General features: G+C 34.5%; 1 protein-coding gene across 4 annotated transcripts in view; it reads right to left on the bottom strand.

Annotated features, from left to right (window-relative positions):
- The window catches only part of WDR7 (WD repeat domain 7), a 339,096-nt gene that overhangs the window by 136,858 nt on the left and 176,728 nt on the right, over positions 1-25,510 (bottom strand). For all 4 annotated transcript variants that reach the window (XM_019800741.2, XM_011226266.3, XM_034643188.1 and 1 more), the window contains one exon: positions 3,363-3,584. In XM_019800741.2, the coding sequence (XP_019656300.1) occupies positions 3,363-3,584 (222 nt within the window). The remainder of the gene's footprint in view (positions 1-3,362; positions 3,585-25,510) is intronic.

The following is a 25,510-nucleotide window of genomic DNA, read 5'->3' as shown; positions in this document are numbered from 1 at the left end:
TTTTTTTTTTAAACATTTACTTATTTATTTCAGAGAGAGAGCATGTGTGCGCATGTGTGGGGGTGGGGAAAGGGAGCCAGTGAATCCTCAAGCAGACTCCCTTGCCAAGCACAGAGCCTGACACAGGGCTCCATCTCAGGACCCCAAGATCACGACTCAAGCTGAAATAAATCAAGAGTCCGAAGCCCAACTGTCTGGGCCACCCAGGCGTCCCTCTTTCATTTTTATATACTATTTCTCACTGGCTGGAAACCTCGCAGAATCTTTTATTTCAGTAAAATAATTGTAAATATTATTTGCTAAGAAGCACTAGCTTCTGCCCTTCCCACATCTAGTCCTTTATCCAAAATGCTCAAGGAACCAACTTGGCTCTAAAACACTTCAATATTTTCAATATTTGGGTAGATTTTATTTTTCCTTGCTTGGGAGAGCTAAGGTGGTATCATGCAAAAGTCCCTCCATGTAGCAAATCCCAGGGTTTCTCTCCTGTCAGAAACAGTCTTTGGGATCTCTTTATATGTAGTTCAGCTCCCTGTTTCCTAACAAACCCCAAGAACAGAACATTGACACCCTACGATTTTTTCATCAATTCTCAAGGCTGCTTTGAAAAATCTCTATTTCTATGCTGCCACAGCTTTTTAAATTCCTGCTTTTCTTCTAACCCATTTATTTTTTTTTTCTAGTTACAGAAGACACAATTTGCAAGTGAAATTTTTGCAGTTAAAAGAAAATTCATGAATATCAGAATTTTGCATAAAGATGAATTATAGTTGGAAAAGGGATGGTAACAGTACTAGGTAACTAAGAGAATGTGGTATAGACCAATCTGCCCGGCAATCAGCCAATGGCTTGGGTGGAATCAGTCAGCAATTCATTAATTTATGATGTTTCTACATTTATACACAGATACTTCTCCTGAGCTATGTGAAAATTCCTGAGAAACAGCATTTATGTTCATTTTCCTTGCAAGAAAATACAAAACACAAAAGAATATTGTTAAGATATCACAGCACACATGTTGGACTACATCATAGTCTTCAAAATAAGTAACGTAACCCCTTGAAATGAGGGCATCATAAGACTTTTCACGGAATACATGGTTTTAAAAGCATGAGTAGTTTTAAGAGCTGTTAGTCTGAAGGAACTGATTTTTGGATGCTAAATACACAAATGAAGGAAGGTTCCTTAAAACTGTGAGGGCAGAACTTTTCTCTCTTTAAGGAAAACAATCAAGGATGGAGGATTTCTGACTTTTTCATTTCATTTCAATTCAATTCAATTCATTATTTATTTATTGAGACAGAGAGAGAGAGAGAGCGTGTGCACACGTAAGCAGGGAAGGGCAGAGATAAAAGGAGAGAGAGAATCCCAAACAGACTTCATGCTCAGCATGGAGCCAGACATAGGGCTGGATCTCAGGAACCTAGGATCATGACCTGAGTCAAAATCAAGAATCCGATGCTTAACCGACTAAGCCACCCACACGCCCTGGATTTTTGACTTTTAAAGTAAAGTCTGCCATGTATTTTTTTTTTTAATGGATGATGATGAATATCAAGTAGTTATGGTAAATATTCTATTGAATATATTTATGAGAACAGTATTTTATTTTTAAATGTCAATATTCACACTACCCTCCAAATTACATCTTTTGCAAATGTTTAAACTTATTATTGAAAAGTTTTAGCTGTTAATATAAAAACATGCGAGGAATCAGACATTTCTTGATCCTCCTTAGAGAGATAGTAAGCAAAAAAAAAAAAAAAAAAAAAAAAAAAAAGGTTTGAAAGTCACCAGACTAAATCAGGCCAAGATTTCATTAACCTCTAATATTCTAATGTCAAGACTCTACATAAGAAGCTACATATATAAATCCTAGGGTGTCTGCACTGACAGAGAGGTGAGCCTTTTGTAGAGTGGGTGAGATCTGAGTAGGGTTTTATGCATGAAAAGCAGGGAACCTGAGAAAAGATAAAGATGCTAGAGGTGAAAGGGAGGGGCCCGCAGCCGGTAGGCCTGCCCTGGAGATGGAGAGCAGATGTCCACAGGTGGAAAAGGCAAACTGCGTGGGTTTTCAGGGCCCAAGAAGCTTGGGTTCAAGTTGAGATTTTACCACATTTTGGCTGCGCTACTTTGAAGAAGTCTTAATTCTCTTTTAAAGATCAAATGAGGGGATAGAAAATGCTTCTTATAATAGCACAGGTTAGTTGGTAAGCCCTTCTCAAGGAGGAGCCATTAAACAGCAGCAGTGTGCAGAACAGCCAAACCACCAGCTATGGCACCAAAAGACTGTGTGGAAAGAAAAATTGCCATTTCCTGAAGGTACGATCTCAGCCAGGGTCACCAAACCTCTCTGTGCCCAGTTAGCCTTAAGTGTCAAATAGAGATAACTAAGCTGCCCACTTTATAGGGTTATTATGAAGATTAACTGAGTTAATGTAAGTACAAGAGCTTAAAATCGTGTTCAAAAAATTATTTATTGCTGTTAGTGGTGGTATTGTCATTATTACTCTCTGATTTTTAATGTCAAATAGGGATCAGGAGAATACTAACCACTAATAAGTATCTGTTGTATTAAGAATCTAAAAAAAGGGAAGTGGGGGCAGGGACAGGCAGCTAAATCTATGGGAGGGTTTTAATAATAAAAGCTAATAGGACTCCATGATTTCATAGCAAAAGTATGTGACAATGAGCCAGTGCAGTTGTCTGCTCTTGTAACTAGCAAGTAACATGTATCTTTTTCCCTTGCTAAAAGGCTCCAAACCCCAAAGCACATTGCAATTTGTTCTATAAAGAATACTTTGTGATGTATTCAGTATACTATATTTGGTCCTTAATAATAACACAATTTGTTAGGAATAATTTTGCAATACGGTAGGAATATTTTGACCTTACATAAAGGAGGTCCAAAACTGAAGTTCTAAAAGGCTTATTATAAAATATCCTTACCCTGTTATTAACATACCAACCACAGAATAAAAGGTAGCAGTACCACAAAAGCTCTTTGAGTGTAACTAATCTGCCCCTACTCCTGACCTTTCAAACCATATTCAGGACATATTGCATAGTTTTATAGAAACTATTTTAGAAATTATGTTTGGGCTAAAATCTTGAACACAAAGATCAGAAATGTGTTTTTTAAGAAAAGCATTTTCAAGGAAACCATGTTTTAAATTTTAAAAAGAAGTCTGGGTAACTACAACCAAAGGGTGAAGGGTGATGTACCAAACAGACTGCACTGCTTCCTGACTTCATGTCAACATTCTGTTGAAGCTAAAACTCAGGATACGTATTCTGAGGATTTGTTAACAAAAAATATGCATTGAAACTAATAGATCAGCATTAGGAATTTTATAACTTACAAGTATGTCTGGCCAGTGAGTAGTTGGATCCACCACTAGTCAAGCCAAATCCCTCAGGAATTTGACTTGAGCTTCGAGGTCTGGTCAATAATTTAGGAGGTTCAATTTCAGCACCAAATTCAGCTCCTATTACTCCTAGTAAAACAATGGCAGTAGCTTGCTTCCGTCTTTCCTCATAAGATGTGGAAATCTTTTTCATTTGTGGGATACTTGACAAGCAACCTGAAAACCAAAACATAAGTTAAAATATCAGTACATAAAAGACATATAAAAATAATAAAATTTCAAGATTACTCTTCCCGGAAAGAACAGTCTTTTCAACAAATGGCACTGAGGTGACTGGTTACCCACCTGCAAAAGAATGAATTTGGGCTTCCACCTTTCACTACACAAAAAATCAACTCAAAATAGATTCACAGTACTAAATATAAGAGCCAAAACAAAATAACTTGCAGAAGAAAACAGAGAGCAGTACCTTCATGATCTTGGGGTAGGCAATGATTTCTTAGATATGATACAAAAAGCACAAGTAATTTTTAAAATTTCCTTAATTGGATTTCAACAATATTACAAACTTTTACACTTAAAATGACAGAATCAAGAAAGTAAAAAGACAACACACAGACTCAAAGAAAATACTGTCAATTATATATCTATAAAGGATTATATCCAGAATATACGAGGAACTCTTTTTTTTTTTTTTAAAGATTTTATTTATCTATTCGACAGAGATAGAGACAGCCAGTGAGAGGGAACACAAGCAGGGGGAGGGGGAGAGGAAGAAGCAGGTTCATAGCGGAGGAGCCTGATGTGGGGCTCGATCCCATAACACGGGATCACGCCCTGAGTCGAAGGCAGATGCTTAACCGCTGTGCCACCCAGGTGCCCCTATACGAGGAACTCTTACAACTCAATAATAAAAAGTACAACTTTTAAAATGGTAAATAATTTGAATGGATATTTGATATATGATGATATATGAATGGCCAATATGCTTAACATCAGTGGTCATTAGGAAAATGTAAATCAAAACCATAATGAGATACCACTTCGCATCCACTAGAACGGCTGCAATAAAAAGGATTATAAAATGTGCTGTCAAGTACGAACAGAAAATGAATCCATTGCAGGCAGAAATGTAAAAAGGTACAACTACTTTAGAAAACAGTTTGGCAGTTACTTATTCAGTTTGGCTTTCTATTTCTTCTTGAGTCACTTCTGATAGCTTGCAGTTTTAAAGGAATTACCTATTTAATCTGAGTTTTTTAATTTATTGGTGTGAGATTATTTGCAGTATCCTCTACGATGAAAATACTTCAAATGTATCATTGCTATGGATCCTTCTAAATAGTATTTGTGCCTTCTCTAATATTACTTTTCATGCTTTTCTTGATCAGTTTTGCTAGAAAAATATATTTTACTAGATTTTCAAAAAATACTTTGTTGGGGCACCTGGGTGGCTCAGTTGGTTGAGCATCTGACTCTCAGTTTCGGCGTAGGTCATGATCTCAGGGTCATGAGACACAGGTCAGGCTCCATACTCAGCGGGCAGTCTGCTTGAGATTCTCTCTCCCTCTGCCCACACCCTCCCACTTGCACACTCTTTCTCTAAAATAAAAAAAAAAAAAATTAAAAAAACACTCTGGTTTTGATCTTATTTCATTTCTGTTTCACCAACTTCTGTTGTTATTTTTATTATTTCTCCTTCTACTTTATGTTTTCTTTCTATCAGTTCTTTTTGTTACTAGGTTTATTTATTTATTTATTTTTAAGTAAACTCTATACCCAACAGGCTTGAACTCACAACCCGGAGATCAGGCGTCGCATGCTCCACCCACTGAGTCATCCAAGCACCCCTGTTTTGTTTCCAGGTTCTTAGGATAAACACAACTCACTTATTTTCATAACCTATTATGTTATGTTTTACATTGCCAGTCACAGAGTTAACATCCATTTTCCTCACCTTAAATAACACAACTTCAATTTTAACTGAGTAGTGATATACTCACACCCTTTCAGGGTCCTTTCAAGAAGTGGCAAAGCCATAGCCTAGCTCCTGGCTTTAAGCTTTACCAATGATACATTTTAAGTCCTCTTTAGCTCACAGGAGCCAAAAGCCTGGAAAGGAGCTAAGGGTTTCAGCCCAGATCATTTCTATTTTATTACTTGTCCACAGAGATATATATCTTTCTGGAGACTAGTTATGTCTCTTTGGTTTTCTGTTTGTATATTTTATCCATCATGGCTATAGATTTGGTACAGAGAAATTGAAAAAGTGAACTTCTGGAAACATCTTCATTGGAAGTCAGCTTTCTAGTCTTTCTAGTCATCCATCCACCTTTTCTGGCCCCTTTCAGTACTTTGTCTCTATATTAATTAAATCAATATAGCAAATGGCCCTCAGAGCTCAGTATGCCAACTAAGAAGTTAGCAGCGGGGACCTCTGAATGCTTTTAGATGTTTTGTTTTATTTTGTCTCTTCATTTACTTTGTCATTCTATACTAACTGGAGGTAAGGCAAGGGAATGACAACACAAGAGGCTTTAGGGGTACCACCAAATCAAGAGAGACTTCTGCAGGGCAAGCTGAAGACCTTTAACTTTTGGTTAATGGTAAGGTGTTGAATGATTTTGAATAAGGTGGTGCTATCAGATTTATTCATTGTTAGGAAGATCATGACGGTGGCAGTAGGAAGGCAGATTATGAGGTAAAACAAGACAAGTCCAGTAGAACCAAAAAAAGACTCCTGCAATGATCAGGTGAAAAACAGTAAGTTCCAGTGGCAGTAGAAATTCATTCATTGCATCAGTTACTTGGTCTCAGTATAAGAACTGAAGATCTGGTGTGTTCATGGCATTATGCTAGACATGAAAAGAGATGTCCTCTTTGAACTTAAAGGCTACTAAATAAGAATCAGAACCAGGTTACAGAATCAAGGAGAACATTATGAACTGAGAGAACAGTATGTTTAAGAATCTAAAGCATGAAATAATGTGTTGACTTCTATTTCAAGGAGAGGTAATTGGGTTGGAAGCCTATGAGCCAAGAGAAAGAGAAAACAGGCAAGGGAGGCAGGCAAGGCCAGACCACAGATTGCACGGTAGATCCTATTCACATTTCAATTCTTACCCTGTAAAAAATAGGAAGATACTCAAGGTAGGATTTAGGCCACAGAGTGATGTAATTAGATTTAGGGGTTCAGAAAGATATTGTAGAAATCGGAGTGAGACACTAAGATTGGTTTGGTCTTGGGATGTTAAAAAGGAGATGCAGAGAAGCACATTATCTTTAAGATCCATGGTGAGTCCTGGGTAAGTTGATGGAAACATTGCAGATTTTAGATGTCATGCCTTAAATTCTTCTAAAAATCTAAATTAAGTAAAACAATGAACAAAATTAATTAAGACAAAATTAGAAAGGTAAAATAGTAAAAATTTAGTAACAATTTTAGCAAAAGTTAACTAAAACAAGAGTAAAACAAAGCAAAATAAACCCTTTCAAAGTAAGTAGGTAGGTATGGCCTTTCTAGAAGCTTAATTAAAAAAAAAAACACACCTAGAGCACAAAGCTTTTCAGTATAAACTTTAAATTGCATTTATTTAGCTGTGCTGAAAGGCACAATGGATGTGTGCAGGCAGACCTCGTTGAGCCTAAGAAAAGGAACTGACAGGATATTACAAAGCATTTAAGAGCTAGAAAGGAATAATTGTGTAAGAAAGTGCCATTAAAGGACTTAAAAGGAAAAAAAAACCTAGGAAAACTAAGATGGTAACATCTTAGAGTGATTACTATTTATCTGGAAAAAAAAGTTTGGTTCAGCTGAGTACAAAAAAAGATTTTTTGTTGTTGCTGCTATAGTTTCTTAACTTCTGCATAATTGTTCAAAAAAAAAGTTCTGAAAATTTGCCATTAGTTTTCATTAGTGTATAGAAAAAGACAAAATCCAAAATCAGTCCACAGAGAATACACTGATCTTTAAAAATACTGTAATTCTTTCATATAAAATTTTAGTTATTATTCATTTCCCTAATTTACTTTTTTATAGTATATTTCAAACCATTTGCAGGCTGCTTTACAAGGATATTCCTCCAATGTTAATAAAATTACTTTATCACTTCCAAGGTCATGATAAGTCATATTTCATGAATTCACATTTCTTACAAAAAGCCTCAATTAAAATGTTCAAAAACATTTAAGTAACATTCAGAAATGCCTTCTAATCAGATACCACAGTATGCAGTTCTCTCCATGGTTTTGTTTCTAGTTTTTTAAAGGTAAAGAAACATTCGTAAGAGTCTTAGTGTGTCCGTGCAATGACAGATTCCAAGTATGCCACCGATCTGTCATAGTTCTAATAACGAAAGTCGGGGAGAAACCTAAGAGCTTAACCATACTAAGAAGGAACAAAATCAGTAACCACTGCCTCTGTGTGTAGGAGGATGAGAATGAACCCAAATTCTGGAGAAAGTGATATTTACCAGTTTGATGATCTGTATCTCCGTACATGCATTTAAAACCAACTTTATTTGAGTACAAGAACACACGGGAGCGAAAGCTCTGCGCAACTGCATCTAGATTTATGCAGTATATAGTTCGCTCTTTCCCTAGTAGTCTTGAAACAGGAAGCAAGTCAAGCTCCCCTCCCCCCAGGTCTCAGCAAGAGCATGCTCCATAACAATAGTTCAAAGGAAAGCTCTATTCTGCACTTGCACTGATTGTTCTGTCAGCTGACCTCTGCAGAAGGGAATTGCTAACCGCTGCCTTGCTCCTTAGCTGACAAATGAGTGATCGCAGCTCCATCTATTTTCACTATGGCTGCCTCTAGCCCAGGTGCTCAGACAGAGAGCCCGGTGTGACATCTTAGATCAAGATGAATTGGCACAAACTCCTGATCCAAGATTGTTTTATACCATTTAATTTAGTTTCTTCCTCTGCTTGGATGAGCACAGCTCTGGTTATGGATTTCTATTCTAATGTACTGAAGCAGGCCCTGAAAGAAGCCAATGAAGCAGCTGCTGGAGCAAGGGACTGCAGGGATACTGATCAATAGGCAAGGCATTGACCCCAGCCGTTCAGCCTGTGCAACCGCCACTGCTTGAAGGGGGAGGGGGCCCAGAAGCACACATGGGCTGCTTCCAGTAGGAAATTAAACAACAGGGGCATTTGGAGAGCTCCGCCTCTACCCCTGGTCCCCCACCTTCCCTATGTTCCTTTTGTTTAATTACCTCAATCTTGTCTTAACTCCCACTTCTCGGGAAGGAATTAAGACTTTATGGAAGTTTTAATAATGTACTTTAAAACAGCCCTTTGTAAATTTTATCCTGAAGCTAATAGAAAGGATCATAACAGGTGCTCTCTGCTAAGTGGCCAAAATATGAAATCTTAATTAGCTGTCAAGCACATCACTTGGTGTAATTTAAAGTTTGGCATGTGCACAGGCTCATAAGAACACTGTCCAACTGGCTATTAATACTACTGATGCTGAAATTCTCTCGTATGTAATTCTTACCAGTACTCAGATCTGAAAATATGGTAGCTCTTTGTTAACAAGGAAAGAAGAGCAAGAAAAGGATCTCCTAGAGACACTGACTGATCAGTGATTGTACAGATACCCATTTCCTACTACTATTCCAACAGTAACATATAGCAATTTCTGATTCTTTAGTTTTTCAGTTTGAAAATATTTAAAATTATTGGCTTTGCCTGGGTTTGCTCTTAAATAATATAAGACACATGCAATTAGCTACAATGTTTTCCTATAAATAAAGTGACAACCAAATGGGAGATTTTGAGATATTAAAAATAAAATAATTCTGTAAAAGGAGACCTTCCTACAGTTTCATTTGTCTCATGAAAATTTGGTATTTTTTCACAGAGACATGCCTCCATTTAATCATGCTAAAGGGTGACATGGAGATCCATTTTCTTGACAGGACGGTTGATCACCCTATCACAGTAGGAAAATTAATTCCTTCTACTAGCCCTGTGTGGAAAACAGAAGCTACATGCAGTGGTAAAGGACATAAATGTTCTACATTTTAAGTTGCAAAGAGAACACTTGTTTTGTGTAAAAATAATAAGCTTCATTATGGGGTTTCTTTAAATGAAATATGAGCCTTTGATTTTTATTAAAACCACCATTTAATTCAAACAGTGTTCCTCAAAAGTACATAATTGTCTTTAGATTTAGCATAATTGACTCTAGATTTACACAAACAGGAGTAAACACTTTACTTACAGCTTAACTAGAACACAGGTAAGATATTTGAGAAGTTTAAGCTATTTAAAGGGCTGTGAGATATTGATTGCCTCATTTAAAAAGCAGTCAGAGAGTGCAACCAAGAGGTCAAGATAAATTTAACAGTTTGAAGCACTTTACTAAATAACTCTAAAGATCATGTTAATTGGCTTTGTGCAGTTCCAGGGTAAAATTAATTTTATCCTAGCTTACAATAAAAGGATTAAAAGACATATTAAGTTCTTCAGTTTTAACTGGAATAGGAATCAATGGATTTGAATTAAGGCTAACGGCGGTTTTATGAGAGATGGACTACGAGCAGATACTTTATTTCTGCGATTAGCCATATATTGATGGAGCTCTGTTATTGTATTAGGTATTAAGCCTTAGATAAGAAGATACTACCAATTTACTACTCTGAGACTATAGTGTAAGAACGGTGAGATTTGACCTGGAAAAACCGTTATCTAAAATTTGATTCTTTGTTTAGGATCGAGTATCAGAATGCTTTCCATAGATGACTTAACATACGTTTGATATTTAAAATTCTAGAACAAATTAATGAAGTAATGTGTTTCAATTCAAGCGTAATTCACCTCACAATCATGACTATACTTAACACTGTATCACAAACATATCATTAGGGTTTTTTAAATCAAAACATTACATTCAGATTGGTTTAACATACTCATTTTATGCCAGAAATTTCTGCCATATGATAGAGTCAAAGTGACATGGGTCAATGATATCAATGTTTTCTAAATTTGGTATAAATTTCAATATATTCTAAAACATCCCTTTAGAAATTCAGAAATATCTACCTATTCATGATAAATGAGAATAAAATTTTAAATGCTTTTCTTTACTCTTTCAGTTCTTAATAAATTTTAGAATTATATGTATAGAAAAATAAATTGCTGTTACTATGTACTGCCTCAGAGAGCAAAAAAAACCTGTATTCAGTAAGGTATATATCTTATATATAAGTAACTGACTTTGTAGGATTCTCTTCGAATGATCAGAAAAGAATATGTTGCAGTATCTCACAGCAGAAAACTAAAGGGCAGCATATAGAGAACTATTTAAAATAATAAGTTGGATTAAGCTGGTTGGTTCTTTACAACTTTGTTTTATTTGCCATAAAGCATATTTGCTATACTAGGTTTTGATCAATTATTTAAAAAGAGAGCAAATTTAATAAAGTGAACTTTGTTAATATTGGCAATTGAGGACAGAGAAATTTTCAGAATTAGGACATGATTTACTATTTACAAATTTTGTGAAAGTTAGAATAGTCTTATCATATGTATATTCAAAGCTCTTACAAATGTTAGTCAATAAAACTACAAAAGATTTTTATTTTCAGACTGGTGAAATATTCTTCCAAATTTTGATTTTTATCTACTTCTCTCTTCTCACCCCAAGGATACTTTTAATGTGATGGGGCATTATCAACTGATACTATGAAAACCACATAAGATTGTATATTAAGATGAGTTTACAATGATGGTGAAATATGTCCAATCAAATATTTTAATACATTTCTGAACATAAACAGAAGTATCTAAAAGAAACTAGATCTTCAAAAGCAAGCTGAGTTCAAATTGTTTTTAGATGTACTTTAAACAAAATAACTTCAACTGTCTATTATTTAAATTGATAAATGTGGTTTCCTAATGGAATATTAATTTATTTTTAAGATATGCCTTTTTAATTATCATTATACGGTGTTAATCAAATATACTGATTTTGCATACACATACACACATTATGAATATATAATTATATAGACATAAAAGTATATTATAGTCTTAGTGTACCAAGACATTAACTTTTAAATCTAAGTGAGCTAGAACTGTATTTTTGAGATATCGAAATGTGTTGTCTATGTTTTAGAATCATAATGAGAAAAATGTCCCTCAGCAGAGTTTCTACAGTGTAAACTGTTTGCACATACATTTGGCCTGAACATTTTCTACGCCTACTTGATATTCTTAGAGCTGCTTAAGACTGGTGAAGTACAATGCCATAAAGACGTCAACTTTTAACCAGATAGGTAACAGTAATCTTCCAAGTAAGTTTTAACAATGGGAGGGACGGTGATGGAATCTTCAAGCAAAAATCTTTTCATATTAATACATTGCACATTTTGGAAATAACTTGTTTTTAAAAGAATTTAAAACACTATAGTATTCTACTAATTAAAATAGTTACCCATTATATCCCAATTCTTAGTCAAATACTTTAACACGAAAAGGCATAGATTGGTGACAATCCAATGTGTGAAAAAGAACTCAAAGACTTCACTCTCTTGGTGGTGAAGCTGGGTTTCCTAAGCTCTTAAGGAGAATCTGTGGTTCTACACCATTGTAAATGTAATGAAGTTCCTTTTCTTCAGCCAAGTGCTTTTATATGAATATTGCACACCATTTTCATTTATTGGCACATCTTAGAGCACTGCAAAACCTGCAATTTTCACATAATAAGGCAAATAAATTTCGATGATATGGAAGAAAGTTAAAACTGTAGACGGTTATATGGCCAACATGTAAATTTCTGCCTGTGCACTGTAAGTAAATAAAATGTGCAAGTTTTCTGAATCTTCCAATCTACCTCTTTGGGAAAAAAGATGAATTGATTAAAAATGACAATCATGGGGCACTTGAACATTTACTTACAAACTTTCACATTATTACCAAAGCAAGTGTATGTCCACATATTCATCTCTCTTACCAACACGGGCTTCCTCTATTGCATTAAAAACATTTTAGTTTACTTTTTGACCCATCTGTCAGTATTTTCCTCATACCTACTGCGGGTGAGGGATAAGTTGCTCCCCAAATCTACGAGGGTTTCCCTGTTTTTTGTTGCTGTTACTGTGTGTCCCGTCCCCCCTCCCTCCAGCAAAGTTGAAGTAAACAAACATGCTCTTCATTTGTATGTATGCACGATAGCCCCCTGCTGGAACACAACAGGGGCTGCAAACACGTATCTCCCGCAGCTGCTGCCCCTGATTAAGCCATTTTAAAATAATGCGTCTTGCACATACATGTATTATGTGTATGTGCATTTGACAAAATACATCAAATCCATCTTCCACAAAATCAGACAAAAGCAAAATAAATGAACACTCCAAAATGAATACTTTCTTTTTCAAAGGAAGGTTAAAATAATCACAATATTATTGGGGGGTATGTTGATTATTTTGATAAGTAGAAAGCTTAAGCTTTGAAAGCAACTTGTACTTTCAAGTAATTCTTGTAACAATTTCTTATTCTTCACACAGACAGGTTCTATATCCTTTCCCCCACAATCTCCATTATCTTATTTCCTCCCCCCTCCATTCTCTACCTAAACATCAAGTCAATTTGTTTTTACTTTTAGTGCAAACACTCTCAGTCTGAGAGAAAATTGAGATTCAAAAAATTCCAGAGATCTACGATATCTATGTAGTCAGAAATCTTGTAGTTAATAATTACCAAGAATAATGTTCAATTGTAGGTTCACTTTACCTTTCAAAGGTGAATCTGAGATAACATGTCAAGTTTTTAAAAACTACAAATTGTAACATTAAGAAGACCATTATTAGCCTTTTCACGAAGAAAGAAATATGTCAGAAACAGTGGTTAGTGGCTTATAAAGTTATAGACATCTGAAAACATGGCAAATCATTCTCATAAACTCTCATACAGTTAGTGTTCAGAAAAAGACACCTTCTGCAATGAGATTCACCTATAAAAATACTGGAGTAGACATGATGTGTTTCTGTAAGAGATCAAATGGGACACATGAGACTTAATATTTGGGGCACTGTTAGGGTCTATTCTCTGACAATTTCACACCTGTGCATTACAGCACAGTGAAAAACAGACTGTTACAACTGAGGTCATTGTTATTTATAAATGACAAACCATTTATTAGATTGGCTTAAAAACTATTTTCACCGAGGTTAATTATCTTAATCAGCTTGGTGATATAAAACAGACCAAAGGGGATAATTGCCTTGTTCTACTTTTGAGAAGTTAACAAGTACATCTGCTCATTTTTAAGAAATATCTGTAGTATTCATTGTTCTGAATTTTTATACATTTGGTCACAATAATGAAACAATGCCATGTAACCAAAAGTTACAATTTTTAAAAGTTTGCTTGTAAATTGGAACCTATAAGGTATTTCTTGCTTTTATTTTTCTTAGTAGATTATAATGTTATCTCTGATTTTGAAAAACGATCACCTTATATTTTTTTTCCTTTTGTTTTCTTCACTATAGGTGAGTTGTTAAGTAGAAATAATGGAGCATAGTCAGGGGCAACGCAATTCCACTACTGTGGAAATTAATGGCGAGACCTTTGAAGTAATAGCAGATCTGGGAAAAGTTGTGGTGGTTAAGCCCAAAACAAAGTTTTATAGCGAAGATTTTAATAACACGGTTGACAAATAGCAGAAATACATAAGATTTATCTTTTTTATGCATCCTGTGAGTTATTAAAACTTGATATAGATTAACATATGGGCACAATTCCTACGAACTAAACAAATAAAAAAAATTAAGGAAAAATATTTTTAAATTTACAGGAGAAATAATATGAGAAAATAAATTTAAAAGGAGAAATAAAAAGGTCATAGACAACTGTGACTTTTAATTTACTAATCACATTAACAGATGACCAAGAAAGTAAAGCTTTGAAAAAGAAAAAGACAAGCAAAAGTAAACTAAGCATTTGTGCTAGAAGTCTAAAAGCCAATGACAAAATAAACCACAGGCTCAAACTGTTAAGGGTACACCCAGTATTAGCCTAGAACCTATAGAAAAAGTAACCCATTTATACAGCCTAAGGAATATGCACATGGGTAAAAGACATTTTGACCCATTTTTCAAAGAGCTTTCTAAGTAGCTCCAGAGAGCTTAAAGACATCGAAAGCTTGAATTTATTAGACAGCTAAACAGGATTGCCATTTCTGATCTTGTTACATGTTCAGGCTTTTATCATTTTTAAGCCACATGTAGAGAGAAGAATTATGTGCCTTTGAAATTATTATAGATGATTTTAAAATTATTTTACATTTCCTCATTTTATGAAGAAGATAACTAGTCTATCAAACTGACTGCAGTTGTTATTTGGCAAATTTCTTTTTCTCAGACCCTTTTTCTGGTTATATGATTTCTTCTCAAATAAGCATACATATATGGATATTAAAATTTACTAATATTCTCTTCCATGTAACTATTTCATATGATTTCCTATTAATTGGCTAATTCCATTTATTACTTGGATCTGAGTTGCCTATCTTATACATATCAAATCAAAACAGTCCTTGAGCCTTGAATTTTGCATAGTCCTTTCAGTGTTGAACCAAAGAAAGCTAAGTACATAACGCCTACAGATCCTGAAAATCAGTCATTGATTTGTTACCACTGTGGATTTGAAAAAGCTATTATACTCCTGAAATGAACACTAAAAGGAAAATTTAATATTGTAACCTGTATATGCATGTAGTCAGATATTCTGTTTTGTAGTATGTCACACTATTTTAAAAGACTGGTTTTTAAAAAATCTGTTTCTGCTACATGATAACACATAATCATTTCCTCAAAATTCTGCCTGATTAGCTCAAGTCTTTAGGTTACTCGTGAGTTGCGAAGAAATAGTTTTATAACCCTATCTTGATTCATCTTTTATTAAGACTAGAGACATACTTTCATATGTAAAAACCTAGAAAATACATGTGTATTGATGAAAGGTGTACACATATATCCAGGATGGCTCTTACTGAACTTAACTGCTCTGAGACTTTTTGGCAGGAAAATAAAAGGAGAATCAAATCAAGAGGCGACAGCCTTTACTGAGAACTCCTACCACCACCGCTCCCACAATAACACCAGTGTCAGTGTCATAACAGCACAGAAGGGTTGAATGCAGGCAGATGAAAACAATCCTAAGCAAGAATTTAACACATGCTTATCATTTTTCTCAAAACGATTTCTCTTATTAGCAAAAGAAAAAACTGAATAATTTTTCTAATACTTTATCCAATGTTTTTAATTTCTACAAAACACTCAAATAATAAGAAACAGTGTTTACTTATGGTTAAAAAAAAAAACCTGTCCAAGGAAAAGGCTCCCCATTTAGGAAAAAAAAAAAAAAAACAGAAAAACCTGAAGTCCATCTTTGAAATAATCAAAAGAATATCAGGTCCATATAAATTCCACCTGCTTACTTAGGGTACTTCACATATGCACTGACACTCTACTTGTTATAATGACATAGTTATGTGTCCGCTACAGTCACTTTCCAAATTCTTTCACAAAAAAAGATAAACGATTAAGAATTTAAAAGGAAAAGAAAACAAATTAGAAGTAAAGTGTGTAAAACATTTCCTGGGTCCAAGACTAGATGACTGTTAGGAAATTTTGGAATTTTAGAGAAAAAAAAGGGATCATAGATCTCTTCGAACCAAACCAATATCCATATTTTATAGATAAGGAAGGTCAAGTAGGTTAAGTGTTGAAGTGACAAGGTGAAGGGCATGAAAGAGAGTGGGCCCTCATAGCGACATCATCCCAGATCGAGCTCTAGAATCCTCACTGGCCTATAAGTCAGCATATGTTGCACAGAAACTAGTTAATATTTGACACCTACTCCAAGATGAATCTTTATTAGGTATCTTCAAATCCTGTATAATTAAACATGTTTCTCAAAAAAAAAAAAAAAAGCAAACAAAATTTATAATTAGAAAAAAGTCTTTAAGTTTTGGTCTATAGTATCTAATAATGTTACATATATTCTCTACTGGGGCTATCTAGAACAAATATAAAAAACTGGGGGAGATATTCTATCAAGCATGTGAAGTAACTAGTTTCAACTGGATTTCATGTGGAATATACACACACACATATATATAATGAAACGTACAAAAAAATACAAAGTATTAAGCATAAACATTATTAGCATTCAGAGATCAAATAGCTAAAATAATGTATTATCCAACAGGATAATAAAATTGGGGGGTGCCTGGGTGGCTCAGTCATTAAGCGTCTGCCTTCGGCTCAGGTCATGATCCTAGAGTCCTGGGATTGAGCCCCACATCAGGCTCCTCTGCTGGGAGCCTACTTCTCCCTCTCCCACTCCTCCCCCTGCTTGCGTTCCCTCTCTCGCTGTCTCTCTCTCTGTCAAATAAATAAGTAAAAACCTTTAAAAAAATAAAATAATAAAATAAAATTGGCATGTCATCCACAGAAACATCAACAATTTCCACAAAAGAGAAATTCTTCAAATACAATATATGAAGGAAAACACTCATTAAAAATAGAGCTTTAAGTTTTAGTTACCTCTCCAGAAGTCTCACTAAAGGTTACTGTCTACAATAAGCTCACATGCACAAAGGTTTTCCAAACTCATATACTGGACTCCAAATATTGCAAATAAATTCATGATCATTTCCGGAGTTCATGTCTTAATATCACAGAATAGCTTAGAGTCACCATAAGGGTTAAGACAATCATTTTCTACTGCATACTAGTGCTATTCTAAGCCGATAGTGTGTTTAAATCCACACCAATGAAATCAATACAGCACTGTTCTATTCAAGGTGAGACCAAATAAACCTGTCTGAAGCTTTGAGAAATAGGCTTTGCAGTATACTTTGAGTGCTAAATGCCTTTCAGTCCAGAGATCTGTCATTAAATAATCATTAGCCATCATTCACTCTTCCTAAAAAGCTTAACATCTAAACTTGTTCAGCATCCACTAAAGCATTAGTATAGACTACCAAGTAAGTACTCATTAGCACTTAGGGATGTTTCAACCACTCTGTTTACCGGGCATTGTCTTATCAGAAAATACCCCAAAATATTAACACATAATTTGCCACTAGATTAGAGGGCAATTTATACAAATGATTAGTAAAAAGGACATTAACATAGTGATCAGTTTCTTTTGGATAACATGGCATAACTCACAGAGTTACAGTCAACTCTTTCCTGTCTGATCTATCTAAATAAAACCTGATGTCTTTCCTACCATTCAGCATCATATATAATTCAGCATCAAATATAAGCCAAATAAAATCAAGTTAATCACAATAGAGAATTCATCAGAAAGTAATCTTGGCTTTGATCCTGAATGTATTTTAAAATAATGCTTCTTTTATCAATGCTATTCATGTCTCACTTTCAATATATGATCATCTCAGCTGCTAAATATCTACTATAATGCACTGTGCATTATTTTAGATATCATTCAGTAGAGAGAGAAAATTCAGATACATTTACCTTCTATTACCTGAAAGATTAAGTAAATAATATAGAATGATCTGTATTTAGTAATGTTATTGGATCATATGTATAAATTTGACGATCAAGGTAATTTTCTCTGAACTTATCAGAAGTTAATTCTTGTATGCTATTACACTAATCCTCTCAAATTCAAGCTAATATTAATGAAGATGTCATTTCTGAAAGACATTAATTCATTCTTCATTTTTAAAAGCTCAAATAAAAATATATGGCCAGATACTTAGGATCTCATCTATAGTTTTACAACTTATCACTTTCAATTTTAATATAGATTTCAACCTAAATGAGAGTCATGATATTATACGGACATTTTATTTAACTGGATGACATCTGATATTTTCCCAGGAGGGTTTAGATAACTGAGTACAAAATAAAAGTATTCTTTTAGTTATTAGGTACTTTAAAATTCCAAATACACTGTCTGAATACAAACTGTAATATTTAGAAACTTTCTAGTATTCTAATTATCTTCTCATTTGATTTTTAATGTTTTCTTTTTATTTTTTTTTATCAATACCATAACAAAGTTTCAATTGCTAAGGTATGAACAAATGCAATATTACTTAGATAGCTTGGTAAATATAATATCACATTATATCCCAATTATAAAGCATTTTAAGGCTCAGAAGTTAAAGAAGGTAATATAAAATCAAATCTCATCACAGATGGTCAAATCTTCCCTTACATGCTGCACTGAGACACACTTTCAATATACTACTGAATATAAAATGGATATTCCTTTTCCCTGGTTAAGGTACATCAATAGTTATACCAAACAATCAAACAGCTAACTAAAAACAGAGTAACAGTCTACTAATTTTATAAAGGAGCAAGCTCTTTGGGAAAATGCAAGAAAAACAGTAAAATTAAAACTCACCTACTTATGTAAAAGTATAATGTGGAAGTAATAAGAGAAAAGGGGAATATCCAAAGTTAGCATGAATATTGTGATTGTAAATTAGTCACACTTTCTTAGAAGAGCCTTGAGTCTCAAAAAATTTGAAAACAGTGTTTTGCAATAAATAAATAAAAACTCAAAGTTATACAATTATCATAATTTGCCAGAAAATGCAGTATTTTAAAAAATGTATCATATATAAAATTAGCACCACTGAACTTGACTCTGATCTGGCCCTCCTTGTAACAGGTAAACTCTTTTAGAACCTCAAGTCAATTCTCATTTTTTCATCTACAAAACAATGCTGGCAAAGTCAGCAAGGCCTGACAAAATGCTTTCATTCCTTTCAGAATCTGTACCAAGAATCTCTTACTGCTAATCTCTTACCAACTAAGGAATCAATATTTCAACATACCATACTACCTTTCCGAAATTTTAAGTAGTAAGTTTTGCTTTTTTATCATCACTATTGCTTAATTAATTTAAAACAAAATAGTCTTATTATCTTTACAATTAAATTTAGTCTCTTTTTTTAAAGGTAAAAATAAGAAAAGGAGTTTATTTGCCCTTCATACCAATATAACTGTTTTGTATATACTAAACAACTACATTATGAAAAAGAAACAAAATGTTGTTTTCAAATAATTCATGCCTTTAAAGATATGTTGGATTAACCGATAATACAAAAACATGATCAATAAAAGCAATTCATTCTTGACTCTCAAATCTCACTGGGTATAGGTGAAACTTCAATAAAACCAGTACTCTTCTGGATTTTACATTTTGAAGCATGATTACTATTTTATTGAAAAGTATACAGGAGTAACAGACTATTTTAAATTATAGTCATTTTGAAACTAAGTTGCAACTTATCCTGATTCTTTATGAATAGACTACGTTCTTATTGGAAATCAATTGGAAGGCAGGTAAAATTAGATAGCCATGGTTACCAGAATATCAATAAGAGATACAGCAATATCCAATTCTAACTCTGATGCCAAAATAAAAAGATACTAAAATAAAAAAAAGACATTTTCTGCAAGAAAATATTTAAGATGCTGAATATATGTTTAATGCCATTATATAGAACTTGAAATACACAATAATGAAAAAAATTATTTTTCATTATTTCCATCAAAATTATCTAAATTGATTTTATTTTATATTTGTCATTTGAATGTCCTAAAAACAAAACAAAAGAAAAAAACTGTACTAAATTGTAAGGATATAAAATAGGCACTTTAAGCTTTATAACATTTCAAATATTTAATTCATTAGACATTAGGTAAATGAGAAGATTTTTTCAAAAAATGTACTGAATCTGCTATGCTGAATTTAAGAGGTGACTGCACAATTGAGAAACAAAAAATAGGAAAAAAAAGAAACAAAAAATAGAGTTTATCACAAACATATCTAAATACATTACACACAGATCCAGAAAAGTCAAACTTAAACATAAGCATTACTTGTGAAATAGCTTCAAAACACGTTATACGGGTAAACTTACATTTTTAAATTATTAAATCAGTAGCAGATCAAAAGCTTCACGTTAAAAAATAAAGTCTACAGAGTTCCAAGGTATATAAAAGTAACAGATGACGACAGTAAAGTGCTTCTGAAAACTGTTTTAGTTTTGCTTCTGAATTTTTCATTATTGGCTAGTGCATATTTATATGCAAACTGTCTCATACTTTGTATACAACTGAATCTAGTAATATATTAATATACTAATATATACTAATATACTAATATATTAATAATCCATCTCAATTTATTCCTTAAATATCAATTTTTAAAAAGAAATGCACATACCTAAGAAGTACAATAATCACTGAAATATTTTTGGTATCAAAGTACTGAAAGCATCTGACAGTGTAACCGTTGCTGTAATGTAACAGTTTACATTACACACTTGAGGCTATTAAGCATGCATTCCTTATCCTAATTAAATGTTCAAAATGGCTAGATTTAATTTTCATAAGAGAGACAAATCAATATCATGATACTTGCTTTTCTTAAAGCATTTTTCAAAATCCCTAAACCTATACACCCTGCTCTTTCCTAAAATGACAAATACAGAAAATCAGTAGCTTCTTGAAAAACAGTCTTGTTCAGAAATGAAAGGCCAATACTATATTAAAGGGAAAAAAAATGAAACCACAAATAAGTAACAGAGTTACAGGCCCCACTGTATCGTAGAAGCTCAATACTGGACTGCTCTGCTGCTGGAGGAACTCCAGAGAGAGTTAACCTGGTGTGATAAAAGACTTGACAAAGCAATTCTGACTGTGTAGCAATGCTAAGTTGTGGACTAATACAAGAACAGGGGGCCCAATCGCTGTCTTTCACCACACGCAATTTACACATGGCTTTATCAATAGCCCTAGTGCTGAATACAGAACACACTCTATTTGGCTTTCAGTCAATTAAGCTTTAAGCTGTCAGCAAACAAGACTTTTAAGTTAATTTTGAATCACCACGAATCAAGTTGAAGGTTGTGAAAGGGCGGCTCACACGCAGGCATGAAAAAAGGCAGTTTAATTGCCTCTGAATAGCTATTATATGCTGCAATTGGCCTATTGAATCTTAGATGATCTATTTATTTATCAAAGTGCAACCATCAAAGATTAGTGAAAGAGTGAATAATAAGAAGTATATATCCCCTATTTTGCATAAGCAATTGATGTGTTCGCAAAGGTATGAAGAAAATCAAATTAGAAACACATTTTCTAATGTAAAAATTTCATGAAATAGAAAATTAGCAACTCAAAGTAGATAGCATCAAAACAGAGCAAGTATATTTCCAGGAAAACAGACTTTTCTAAAAAAAATACACTTGTTACCATAAAATATTCTCATTTATTATTTGAAATAAAACTGATGATTTAGAATGCAAATATTCCTCTATAAATTGATCAATTACAGAGAGCCAGAAAAACAATTATAAAACTGAATTGAATCAGAGATTTTGAAACATCTTAATTTAGAATTCTTTACATTAACCGCATTACTAATTGTATGAAGGGAAAGAACACCAAACATTATTTTAATAGATTAATTAGGATTAAGGGTTTCTCAAAATGGTATAATTAAATTAAAAGGATTATTATAGTCCTAATACTGTATAACCTCTATTTTTAAGAAAGACTGTGGTTGACCACAATCCTAATCAGTTTTTTCCTGAAATTACTTTTTTTCAATTGCATGTACTCTGCTTATTATTATAGGGTTACTCATGAGTGCTGGATGCATATATTGATTTTTTTATTAGAAGAGAGCACTGAAGCATTAGGTTGAGGGGGGAAATGCTCAGATTTTATAAACAGATGTAAACGTAGATTAAATTTAGGGATGATAAAACTGAACCATTTGTTTTGGCCGGAATGAGCTATGGTTCTTTTTACATGTTAGTCTTTCAATAGTAAATGTACTGAACCATGCATTCATGGTTGATTTACATAGGGAAATCATATGGAGATTAATGGTTATAAAGTATTAATGGTTTATAAGAATTTGGATAGAATACAAGCTAATTTTAGTATTCCCTCAAGGACAGTCACATATTCTTGGAAGCCTGGACCCATCACTCTGTATTTCCAGTCAGCTAGGGCAACGGGCTTGGGGATGCGTCCTGACTACTATTATTCCAGGAATTACCACATAGTCAGGGGCTGAAATTCAATGCAAGTATGGAAACTCCCCTCCTTCTCTCTTCTCCATTCCATTGTTATAAAATACTTCACATTTATATTCACAAAATACCTTATAATCATTTCCTAGTTACTCCTAACAAAAATCAATGTTACTAAAACCGTAAAGACATCAATGTAGAGAATGCCTATATGATTTTTATGAGCAACAGGAGAAGGAAACAGATTAAGTGTAAGAACCAGACTTCCCAAGATAAAACAAAGTAGAAACCATGGGAAGAAGGAATAGTCTTTTTCTTCATCATTATTGAACATTGTAAAAGACTTCTTTGTACTCAATGGTCCTGAATGTTCATTGTGCATCGCCTACCAATCTCCCAATCTACAAATACACGTATTTGTGTATTTTACAAATTTACGTAAGGTACACCGTGTTCCAACACTTTCATATTACTCCCACACACGTCCATGCCTTCCAAGTGAGAGGGCAAAAAAACAGAACAAGACAGCCAGCGTTCTCTCCATTTTGCCCCAGCTTACATTCAGGGAAGGAAAGCACACAGACAAGTGACTACAAATTGCAAAGTGTGATAATGTAAGAGACAAACAAGAGACTGACAGAGAAAATCAGGCAGACAACAATCAACCTTAGACAGAGGGCACCTAGATCAGGAAGCTGAGGGACCCCCTGGAATAAGCTGCCCGCGTCTCACAGCTAGTAAGGGATGGAGCCAGGATGCGAACTGGTGGCTTTAACTCTACCTTAAAGAAACGATCAAAGCTAGGTATGAGATCCCCTTTCTTCAGAGATCTCCGCACTTCACAGGGAAGCAAAGATAAACTAATAAGTAACTGAAATGCAGGGAAGAAAGCAATACTTGTCACTAAGCAAGGACAACTGCATTAAGAAAGTCATGGACTTTCAGAGGAACTTGACCTCACTGGGACAGAGGAGGTGGCATTCAAGACAGGTCCCCAAATCCATTTGGATTTGATAAGAAGAAATGAGGGGCACAGCAGAAGAACAAGAAACTATAACAGAAGCATAGGCCTAGCCCAACCTCTATTCCATTCTCACCCCCTCCTGCTAATGGCCGCCTCCTTATCACCCTTTATCCTGCTCTATTTCCTCCCATGCTACTACCATCTTCTAGCATACTATAAAATATACTCATTTCTTAGGTTTATTGGACCCTGCCCCCTGCAACCTCCTCTCCCCGCTAAAATGTAAGGTGCCTGAAGATAGGAATTGAGATTTCTATCATTTTGTTCATGGATGTTGCTCAAGGGCCTAGAACAATGCCCGGTACATAGATGCTTAATAAATATTTGTTGAATTAATGAATAAAGCACACAAGCAGAATAGTTCTAGCCACACGTGGGAAATAGGAACCAGTTTGCTTCTGGCCCAAGACAGAGATCATGCAAGCAGTAAGTGGGACCTAAGCCTAGAACATTAAGTAGTTTTAGAATAGAGGCCCTGAATACAGGCTAAGGCAATCAAATTATATTCTAAAAGCAATGAAAAGCCAGTGAAAAAATTTTAATCACATGGTGATTATTAGGAAGATCCATGTGGCAACTGCACATTTAAGAGATCTAAGCTATGAGAGACAATCGATACTAAAGAGCTACAAAGTAGGGTAGTGGCAGTGGAAACGTAAAAGAGAAGATATTAATACAGCAACAGATAAAAACTTTGTATTGTATCTCCGTGTTTAACAGAGCTAAGAGGCACAAGCAGGTAGAGAGTCAAACAATTTTAAGGTTTCAAATCTGAATGAACGGTGCCATTAATAAAAATATGTTCAGTTTAAACATAACTGAGTTTAAAATATCTTATGGATATCCACACAAGCACCTGAAAATAACAGCCTAAATGGAGCTCAGCAGACAGACGAGGTGTGGAGATAGAATGCTAAACACCTTCCTGGGCAGGGGATGAGTAATGCTATGAGGCTGGGGGAGCTTACTGGAAATGAGGACAGAGAAGTGGACTGAGCAGAGAACTCTGGGAAAAACCTAATTACTACTAAACTTTAGGAGACAGAAAAGGAGCCATAGAAAATGTGAGAGAGGAAGACCCCTTTCCTACTTTCTTATTCCGACAAATCTTTAAATAGCCTTTCAAGTCTCACCTGAAAAGTCAGGTCTGGTAGCTGGCCTGTCCTCTGTGCTCCCACATTGCTTAGTGCGAAGCCTCATGGTAGCATTAAAAGGCTTTTTTGTGATTTGCCACTTTGTCTTTTACCCCAAGGCCTACTACAGGATGCCCCAGGGTGTGTGTGTGTGTGTGTGTGTGTGTGTGTGTGTGTGTGTGTATCTGAGTGTGTATAAAAGATCTGGTGCTGCCAATATATATTTATGTTTGTACGTGTGTCTCAATATGTGCATAAGAGTTTCCTGCTGCCGATACATTCGTGGTTTCCATGGAGAACCATGCTCCAAGGTAAATACTAAATCAGAAAGCACTATTTAATACTTCCCTTTCTCTTTAGTATAAAAGAACCAAGAAGCTCTATATATTGACTCAAAGGAAGATAATTACTCTGGAATGTTTGGTAATGAGACTGACATGCTGCCCACTGCACTAAGAAGGCGACTGGAATGTTTGGTAATGAACCAGGAGAGGATTTTAGAATAATAAAGCCAATACTACCTACAGAATTCCAGTCTCCCTCCCAGGGAGGTTCTAGACACATTCTCATAGGGTCCTCAGTGCTAACTTAAGCTGACAAGGAAGTTATTAGAAGGTGTAAAGGCAGATATCTCCCTCATACGACATAACTTTCTCCTTCTAGGTTACAAAAAGAATTACATGAGGGGGAAAGGTAGCCATAAGCAAAAGTTTTAGAACAGCTGTGGTCTCAGCTAATAATCTCTACTTCTCAAAAATGTACTGGAGAAGAGTGAGGGAGGACAGTAAAATGGCATTAACCTCTGGTTTTATTTTTATTTTTTTTTATAACTTTTTTAAGATTTTTTTTTTTTATTCATCTGACAGAGAGAGAGACAGCCAGCCAGAGAGGGAACACAAGCAGGAGGAGTGGGAGAGAAAGAAGCAGG

The sequence above is a fragment of the Ailuropoda melanoleuca genome, chromosome 14 (assembly GCF_002007445.2).
Source record: "Ailuropoda melanoleuca isolate Jingjing chromosome 14, ASM200744v2, whole genome shotgun sequence".
Lineage (NCBI taxonomy): Eukaryota > Metazoa > Chordata > Mammalia > Carnivora > Ursidae > Ailuropoda > Ailuropoda melanoleuca.
The sequence above is the reverse complement of the archived record's forward strand: the minus strand, read 5'-3'. Positions and strand labels throughout refer to the sequence as shown.